Source organism: Montipora foliosa, chromosome 13, assembly GCF_036669935.1.
Source record: "Montipora foliosa isolate CH-2021 chromosome 13, ASM3666993v2, whole genome shotgun sequence".
NCBI classification, from domain to species: Eukaryota; Metazoa; Cnidaria; class Anthozoa; order Scleractinia; family Acroporidae; genus Montipora; species Montipora foliosa.
In genome coordinates, this window is record NC_090881.1 from 39,388,478 (window position 1) to 39,398,477 (window position 10,000).

The following is a 10,000-nucleotide window of genomic DNA, read 5'->3' on the forward strand; positions in this document are numbered from 1 at the left end:
AACATCCCCAGTGAAACTCCAATTGAACTGCATAGAAGAGCCAACAAATCCTGTTACTGCCTTTCCATTATAAGGGGAATCGAACTCCGTCGCATCTGTAAGAGAAATAAATGAAAATCCCTAAATTGGGCTGCATTAAGTTAAAACAATTGTCTTTACAAGTTTTATGAGTTAGAGTCTTATCACTCATGAATGATAATTTTCTTCAAGGGAGTTTACATTTAAGGACTTTTTAAGACGTTAGTTATACCCATTGAAAGTTCTATCGAAATTTTACAAGATCAGTAGTCAGCTGACAGCAGTATGTATTAATATTAACCCATTGACCCTGAGAGTGACACTTAATAGATTTGACTCTGTCTAACGCCAGACAATTTTACTTGTCAATTCTGGGGCGTTTGAGGAGTGAATCTTTTTTAAAAATTAATTAATTTATTTATTTATTTATTGACATCAAATACAATACACAAAACTAAAAAAAACAAACAAACACACAAACACTAATAACATAAATAAGTACAAAAGCTTAAGGTACAACACTAATTATGGTAACATGATGAGTTTAAACGAAGTGAAAGAAATTAAAACTCTCCCTTCTCTGCTCTACGACAGGCCTTCAATTTGTAATTTATGAGTAATTTGCTGTTTGAATTCTTCCCATTGTATATTTTTCTTGTTAATTTTTTGACGATAAAAGTAATACTTTGCAAATAACAAACAGTTATTTAACTTTTTTTGTGCATTACCAGAATGAGATTTTTTTTTGTCATATACATTCCAAACAAAAATTTTTCAGTGGACAATGGAAAGGAGGGGGCATGGACATATTAAACCATAACAAAACTTGATTGAAGAAGAATTTGAACGTTGAGCAATGGATAAAAGTATGATCCACAGAGTCACCCTCATCACAGTATAGTAGTTGGAATTACTTTCAATACCGAAATTATAAAGCTCCTTCTCTGTCACAATAATGCAATGCAAAAACTTAAAATAAAATTTCTTTTAGTTTATTTTCCTTACATATTGTCTTTAATTTACTGAAATACATGTTACATTAGTTTCTTAATTCTTCCCATTTCTTTGCACCAGAGGGTTTAAGAGTCAATTTCTTTAAGGACAGCCAATAATAGTTTTTACTATTAATTTTAAGTAAGTCTATGGAAATATTTGGAGTGAGACAAAAGCCATAATTATTTTTAAATTTATTTTGGTCAACTGAGGTTTTATTTGCTTTCTCTCTCAAGTGTTTGGGAATGGCTGCGAGAACTTGGAAGTACTGCAAAAAATTACAAATAAGGTTATAGCGGAGCTCTGGCTTCATTTTTTGCAAGCTTTCTGTGGCTTGACGTGGCTACACGGCCATACTACGTCAACTACAGTTCTTACGCAGTCAACGGTTTGGAAAATGTTCTCTTTCTGAATTTTTCGCTGGTTTCAATCCAGTTTGACATATCATGAAAGCTGGGGTCCATACAACGCCATTGTTCAAGTCAAGCATCGGAGGGATATAAACTTAAAGCTGAGTGTTTATTTTTAATTTGTTTAGAGCTTCTTTTTTCTCTGTATTGCAATTTTTGGCATATCTTTAGAAGCTCAGATAAGGTTGCATAATGCATGGATGACCTATGACTAGAACAGAAACAAAACGAGAGAGGAAGAGAATGACAATGACAAAACAGAATACCAATAATACCTCGCACTTGGTGGAAGAACTTACTCCACAAATTCTTTCCTTGGGCACTAAACTGTTTGTTATTTTTACGGATGCGTATTTTTAAAAGGTGGTTTAATCGCCCTTTCCTTTGTTCAGAAATCAAACTCGACTTTGTATTCTCAACTGAAATTAAATAATATATCCATACTCTTTTGGACATAAAGAAAAAATTGATTTGTTTGGTATGCTCTAAAATGCGAGTGAACAAGTGCTTCTTTAATCCGTTTGCCCAACTGTTCTTCGATGTGCCTCAACAGTGACAAGAAAATTTTGCCCTTATGTTATAAACAGGTAATAGCAATGACTTCTCGTAAAATTAGGGGGAATTTCACTAACTTGTGTTTTCAGAAGTTTGTTTAAAGAACCTAAAGGTAATTTAGTGTTGGTACGGATCTTGTTTGAAGTTCGTCCTTTCCTGGTTGCGTTGCTGTATTTTGCTGATTCTTGTTCTAAGCCAACCTGGCGTGTTTCAATGAAATACATCAAAATGTGAATGATCTCGATCGACGTGTTGGCCGACGCGTTGGTGGGATCGGATTCTTAAATTTTACCTCGTTTTCAGAGATAAAGTGGAATAAAGTACATCAGTAGAACTCTTGTTTTGACCTTGAAGTGACAGTTTTTCAAACTGGTGGTGTCTAATTTTAGCGCGATTCATATTCGCTGGCTATTGACAGTTGACTTTCCATTTGCTTGCTGAGGGTGTACTTGTTTTCTTTTAACACTCATGCGGTTCAAGAAAAATTTGTTGCCACATTGGTGAATTCCAATTGAAAGTAAATTTCACTGGAAAAGCCGATATCGCACTCATCGCTTCGTCATTCATGCGATATCAGTTTTCAGCGTGAAATTTACTGTGGAATTCTCTCGTTAGGAAATGATTTTCTCTCGTGAAAGTAAAGAAAATAATTAAATTAAGCAGCAACCAGAAAAACCAAAATGCGGACAATTCGAAACTTTTTTATTTTCACTTTCCCTATATAGCAAGTAAGAATAAATAACCAGGGAGCTCCACTTTTAGGCTTGGCTAAATCTATGTATTTTTTAAAAGATCTGGAAAGAAGCAGACTAACAACAATTTTTATAAAAGTGACGACACATTTGAAATTAAAGACATGTTTCGGTCGTGCAACGACCATCTTCAGTTGAAAGTAGAATTAATTTGAAGTTACATTTGAATTTATAAATTCAAATGTAACTTCAAATTAATTCTACTTTCAACTGAAGATGGTCGTTGCACGACCGAAACATGTCTTTAATTTCAAATGTGTCGTCACTTTTATGTATTTTTTGTTTGTAAAATCCTGGTGGGAGAAAAATGGGCAAAAAACCTGTTGGGTGCCAATTTTGAAAATAAAAAGAACTCCCATAAGAATTTCTCTATTATTCTATAAAACCAAGTCCTGGCCTTGGTCATAATCATACAACTTCTTTAGCTCCTGCATATGGTAAGATTTCTTTATAAAAATTTGGAAGGCAGCTGGTCTGTTTAATAAAAAGCTCATCATAGTTACATCGAAGTAAGAAATTGAGGCCACCATATAGTTTGAAATAATAATTTGGTATGTGTGCCCAACCCTTGTCAGGGCAGTTTGCACTTGTCAACAATCTAGGACTCCATGCTAAGACTTTAATTTGATTTGGATATTTGGTATGCACAATAATCCTGATACAGAAATTGTCTTTTAATTTATCTGGTTTCTTATTCCATGGAAACTTGTGATTAATTTAACACTACTATCATTTGGTACACTCAACATAAAAGAATAGATCAACTGTGGAATTTCCAAACACTTCAAAATTAGACTTTTTCCAAGTAAAGTAAGGTTACATGATTTCCAAATATTGAGCTGATTATCTTTTTTATTAATTTTTTCTACGATTTTTTTTTATTATAGTTTCCTTTATCATCACATCAGATTTTAAAAAACCCAGAGCACGGACAGTCACCTTCACTTTAAGCACCAGCTTTTGGAGAAAGCATGTTCCCTCAACAATTTCAAGTAGTGCGATGATGTCCTTGCTGACATGATGAAACTAAGGACTGAAAGAGCAACTCTTCAGAATCAGTTGTCAGCGTTTAAATTGCAAAAACGAGAAGCAAAGTCAATGTGGTAGCACCAGAAAAAGGAGAAAAAGCAAAGCAAGGAAACTAATTTCAAAAAGAAGGATGGAAAGGAAAAAATTAATGTTCTTTTTTTCTTTGGTGTATGAGCAGCTAGACTAGTGAGAGCGATACCAGCATCACTTCCAGTTCAGAATTTAGTGCAGAGTGTGGAAATGCAAGTTCCAGTAAAGAGCCTGATGATGATGGTTATTTAACCGAAGAACACCCTCATTGCAGTACTGATAAGCAAAATGTTCGGGAAAACCCTCCTCATCAGCAACCAGTGTGAGAGGGGTCAGAGAAGAACTTGTTTCTATTTATTATCGGGAAGGCGAGTTGTCAAAATTTGTTACTGTTGGAAACTCAGGAGATTTATGTTTCTGCATTTGAAGGGCTCTCCTTGGAGGAGTATGTTGAAGTTTGTTCTTTAGTGTGTTGTACCACTCACACACAACCTTGCAATAACTGCTGTAGCCAGTGCTTCATGTTGTGAATGAAGTGCTAAAGAAAGGATTTTTGCAGTTAAAGTCGTCATGCAAGACCGCAAATATTTTTTTGTTATAAGCCTGTCGCATGATGTACAGGCCAGGGAAAACGTTTGACCTAACATGCACCCACCCTGGTCGGACAAATTGGACTAACTAGTGGGATGCCTGTGGCAGACCACTTTATAAATTATTGCCCAGCATCTCACTTTCATAGTCTCAGCATCTCATTTTCATGTGGTCTTTTTCGAATGGTTCAATCTTTTGCATCGTCCGCAGCCGTTAGCAGCCAAAACATGGTAGCCTGCTATTTGATTGACAGGAAAATTCTATCGTATTTCTGCTCTTAAAATGATCGGAATCACATGCAAGGTCTTCTGAAGTAAAACCACTGGCCGCAATTAATATGTGGGAAGACATCACCGTTGCTATTCAAATTATTCTTCAGTCACTTTTGGAGGAATTTTAAGAAAATCTTTCAAGATTCCATTCAAACAGGGAAATAATTGCTCTTCTCATCAAGAGGAAGACGTATTAATAAACAATTGAAATAGCCCAGGTGATGGTCATGCATGACATGGTTCGGGCAAATGGGTACATTGTCAAAAACACAAAATTAGAACATTCACTAGATTTACATACTATACGCTACTCATTGAACCCAACTCGTGAAATTATAGTACTCTGGTATTTCTTGGTGACCAATCAAAGTTAATACAAGCTACGAGTTTTTAGAAGTTTCTTCTTACTTTAATAAATTAGAAAACAGTAATTTAAATTTTATGTTTGAAATTATATTCATGTGCACATGTATTTTCCCACTCAGTGAATCCTATACAGAACATCACTGGAGCATGAAAATAATGTGACATGTTTTAACAGGCATGTGGAGTATTTATTTTAAGCAAATTAGAACAAAAACGTTGTTTAAGACAGGCTGATTTTTTTCGCACATTCATTAAGCAGTTTTCTGCCATGTTGATGATTCAATGATTTTTGTCTACTATGTTAAATTCAGCTCACTTATGCAATTTTCTTCTTTTACATTTAACAGTGTTCAAAATCTTAACAGAAGCTGTTCCCATTTAATCAATAAATGTCAGTAGAGTTTTCATCCAAGCAATAGTGACTTGACATTTTCACACTGTAATTTGAGGAAAATAAAGATTGGCGTCTAGATGGTTTCCACAGTAACATCATGAAATTACAAAATAAAAATCGAGAGACCTTCCGAATTTGTGTTGAAGCAAGGGTTGAAGATGAGCCAGAAACAAATCTTTCTTCCAGTTCCGTAACGTTTTTTGTTTCGAAAATACAGTATTTTGAATTTCCGAACTGTCACCTTGCGTGACACCATGATACAGAACATTACGAGATGTGTTTATACACATGTGAGCGAAAGTAAGCGCTTTTGTCCACGGCAAAGTGAACTCCAGGTGTTTTCGTTGATTACTGGCCACCATCTCGGTCCACCAACATGGCGGCATCGTGTGAAATGCTTTGGCAAATTAATAACTCAGAAACGATGTACCTGTACCACACAGACCTGAGAATTGGAGAGGTGGTTTGTATATTTGTCTTTACAATATTGCAAGTTGTTGGCCTCCTTTACTTCAGCGGTTTCAAATTAGCTTTTTGTTGCATGACAATGAAAACGATCTAAACATGCATGCACTGCCCAATGCTGTTTGGACAATATTGTTGCTTTCATTTTTCCATTCTACTCTTATGTTGTTGCTTTATTTTTTTGTCAATCTAGTCGAACAAAAAAAACGTGTACAAATCCCAAAATACGTCAGCTTTTGTTTGTGTATACGCAATAACGTTAACTTTTTCTAATCCAGTTATTGAAGTCACAGTGAGGAATGCATATCGAGTCCCTGAAAATTTGCTTAAAACTGGTCATTTAATCCTGTCAGTCAGATGATCGTTTGCCTGTCAAACCTCAAATTTACTAGACAAATGTCCGATGACCAGTGCTTGTTATTTTGCAGGCTTGTCATGGCCTATCCAGGGGCAGCCTACAGACCTTGTAAACAGCAGAAATTACAGGAAAGAAACCTGGGAAAACTTACCGATAATCAGAGATTTGGGCGCTGGATGTTGGACAGACACAACGGCATGACTCGCTCTGAGTGTTGTGTGACAAAAAAAAAACCGTGCACATTGGTTGATGCTTACTTTTTGGCACAGAACTAAAAATAGGGTCTTTCCAATAACAAGGAAATCAGTCTGTTAACCTTTGGTTATAGCCACTAAAAATTTTCGTAACACCTGATATTTAATGTCACTTTTACCAGCTACCCTACAAATAAGCTTCTGTGCACAGCTTGTTCAAATTGCTTATTCATCTGAATAGAAGAATTTTTGAAATTGGTAAAAACGTAAAATAAAAATCCACTACATAGTTACTAAAAGCAAGGAATTGCCTAAAATGACCTTTGAAAATGACCTAAAAATTAAGGACCTAAAATGAGCTGCAACAGTATCTAAAATAACGCAAAATGATCTATAATGACCTAAAATGGCCTAAAATCAGCTACAACAGTATCCAAAATAAATATGACCTCTCTATTCACCTAAATTAAACTTAACTAAAACAGTGTTGCGTTGCTGGGTAAATTCACAATCTTTACGCTATCAACTCTGCCCCAATCAAACCTACATCGCTGTTTGTCAATGTTAGGGAACGTCATTGTTACAAATACCTTTCAACAGTAAAAATCATGCCCTTTCCCAATAAAATAAAAAGAAGGCGGCATTTTTTTTCCTCTCCCTTCTGAACAACTCCCCCAACTCCCCCTGTTCAGCTCATTAACACTCTCAGACAAAAAAACGGGGACTTGAACAATGAAATTAGCATACTGAAAGAGTTGCTTCATGAGGAAGACGCAAAACAAGGAAAAATTTCCGAGGAGTGTGATTCTTACAAAATTGCACTCCAAGTACTTACCAAAGAACTTAACACAGCAGAATTTAACAGTCCGAGTTCAACCCACGATCAACCGGATGATAATTATGTCGAACCAGGGAAAAATCATGGACCAAACAGCAAAACAAAGAAGACCAAACAGAATAAAGGCCAAAAATCTGACAGCCAAACGCCCAAGACTGGACAGAAGACCTGGTCCAGACCTGGTCTAGTCAATTTCACAAACCATTTCACTCCGCTTAGTCACGAGGATAAGGATTCCAACCAAAATGCCAGTTCCTCTGATAACTCAACAAAGACATTCACAACTGTGCTTGTTGGCGACTCAATAATCAAGCAAATACAGAGTTGGAAGTTGGGCAAGTAAGTAGGTCACCGCGCAGTTGTGCATACATCCCAGCCATTTTCCAAAAAAAATTATAGGAAAAATAGGAGGAAATTAGCAGGAATATAGGAGATTTATAGGATTTTATGACAAAATATAGGAGTTCTATAGGAGGATTTTCAGCCACTCACAGATAAAATTCTTAGGTTGAAACATTGAATCAATGTGTTCATTGATAAGACGATTTACAAACAAAAGTAAACAGTGATTGTCAACAGTCACATGACCACCCCTTACAACCTCCAAAAAAGGTCAGCCACTTATGAGAAATTTAACTCCCAATAGTGACCAACATCAATGCTTATGAGAGTTTGTAAGATGATCACTAAAGGGAAAATGCTTTCATCTGTTATCAAACTCTCTCAACTAATTCTTTAAGGAAATGTATGAAGACCAGTATGAGAATTTCTTAGTGGATATTGGGGCTTAAAGGGTTAACATAATTATTACGATATATATCAAGAGATGACACATTTTGAATGAGAAACATTTAACACTTTCATTTTCCTTACACTGTATTTTTATAGGAAATATAGGAGTTTTTGGCTGATCATTATAGGAGTTTTATAGGATCCCATAAAATAAATAGGAAAAATAGGATTTATAGGAAGGCTGGGATGTATGAGTTGTGAAATCTTTTTCTGGTGCCACTACTAGTGACATGAGACACTATTTAAAGCCAACCCTGGAGAAAAATCCTGATCAGCAGATCCTTCTCCATGTAGGAACAAACGATCTCCAAGACCAGAATCCGAATGTGGTCGTTGACAACGTTGTGGAACTTGCAAGAAAAATTGAAAGGGAAACAAATGCCCGGACTGTATTATCAGAACTGGTGACAAGATCGGATAACGTTTCCAGTGATTCAGTGAAAACTGTTAACAGGAAGCTGAAGAAATTCTGTGATCAAAACAACTGGAAACTCGTCCAACAACAGAATACCACGATAAATGACCTAAATCAGAGTGGACTTCACTTAAATAACAGAGGTAACAAGATTTTATTCAATAATTTTGTAAATTGCCTAGATAATCGGTCTTCTATCAGCCATTCAAACGGACTCGTTTTACCCAGCCAAGGTCATTCGGTTGCTTCACTACCTATTACGCGCAATCCTGCCACGAACGTCCTGCTACGGCAAGTGGAGGAAAATCGAACTTTTGATTCTCCCACTCATGGCCTCCCTAATGTTAGAGGTTTTAAGATAGCTGCTCTAAATATTGCCAGCCTTCCGGGGCATATTGAGGAATTAAAACCGTATATGGCTCTTAAACCCGTCGATATTCTAGCGGTAAATGAAACGTCTTGATGATTCGGTGTCAAGCAGTGAAATGAGTATACCTGGCTATTGTCTTGAGAGAAACGATCGTAATAGGCATGGTGGTGGGGTTGCGCTCTATATTTGATATACTATAAACTACGAGTGCTTGCTAAATCATGACAGTCACATAAATCTTGAATGGATTGCTGTAAAGGTGATAAAACCAAATGCTAAACCCTTCATTGTTGGTATCGACCTCCTGGGTGTGGCATCGAAATCTTAAATGCTTTTGTCACTCTTTTGCATCACCTGGAAACCCACGATTTGGAAACCAATATCATAGGTGATTTTAATTATGATATCTCAGCAAATCCCCAAAATCATCAAACAAAAAATTTTCTTGAATTATGCAATTTATACCAATATTCACAGTTAATTCAAGTTCCAACACGTGTAACTGCCTCCTCTAGTACATTAATTGATTTATTCTTAACTAACAATTCCTGTAAATTTTCCCATCATGGAGTATCCATATTTGCATAAGTGACCATTCTCTCATCTATGCCGTCAGAAAGTCTTTCATCTCTACTGGCACTCCTACTATAATTAACAGCAGACAGCTAAGAAACTTTGACCCAACCATGTTTCGAAGAGATTTGGCCCTAGCTCCATGACAGTCTGTAGAGAATATAACAGATTGCAACGTAGCCTGGAATGCCTGGAGGAATATGTTTTTGAACATATGGGATTCACATGCGCCTTTTCGTGGAAAGAAGGTCCGAAATTCAAACTCTCCCTGGCTTACCCCTGATCTCAAAAAGTTAATGTTTGAGAGAGACAAAGCGAAAAAACTCGCATCTAGGGCGGGGTCTACTGAAACTTGGATGCGCTTCAAGGCTTTGAGAAATAAGGTCAACATTGCTATAAAAAAGGCCAAAGTCTCATATTATAATTCGTTTTTCAAGAATAACCGGGATAACATTAAGAACACATGGAAAGGGATTAATACCATTTTCCGTAAAATACCGCAACCCACCAGAATCCATAGCCTAAAAATTGGCGGTACCATTTACAATACCCCTGATGAAATCTGTTACAGCGATAGAACTGATT

The 10,000-nt window shown here is 36.3% G+C and overlaps 1 protein-coding gene across 2 annotated transcripts in view; it reads right to left on the reverse strand.

Annotated features, from left to right (window-relative positions):
- LOC137983199 (neural cell adhesion molecule 2-like) overlaps window positions 1–10,000 on the reverse strand; it is a 63,827-nt gene that overhangs the window by 47,118 nt on the left and 6,709 nt on the right. For both annotated transcript variants that reach the window (XM_068830388.1, XM_068830386.1), the window contains exon 2: window positions 1–95. This exon is cut by the window's left edge and continues 268 nt beyond it. In XM_068830388.1, coding sequence (XP_068686489.1) covers window positions 1–95 — 95 coding nt within the window. The remainder of the gene's footprint in view (window positions 96–10,000) is intronic.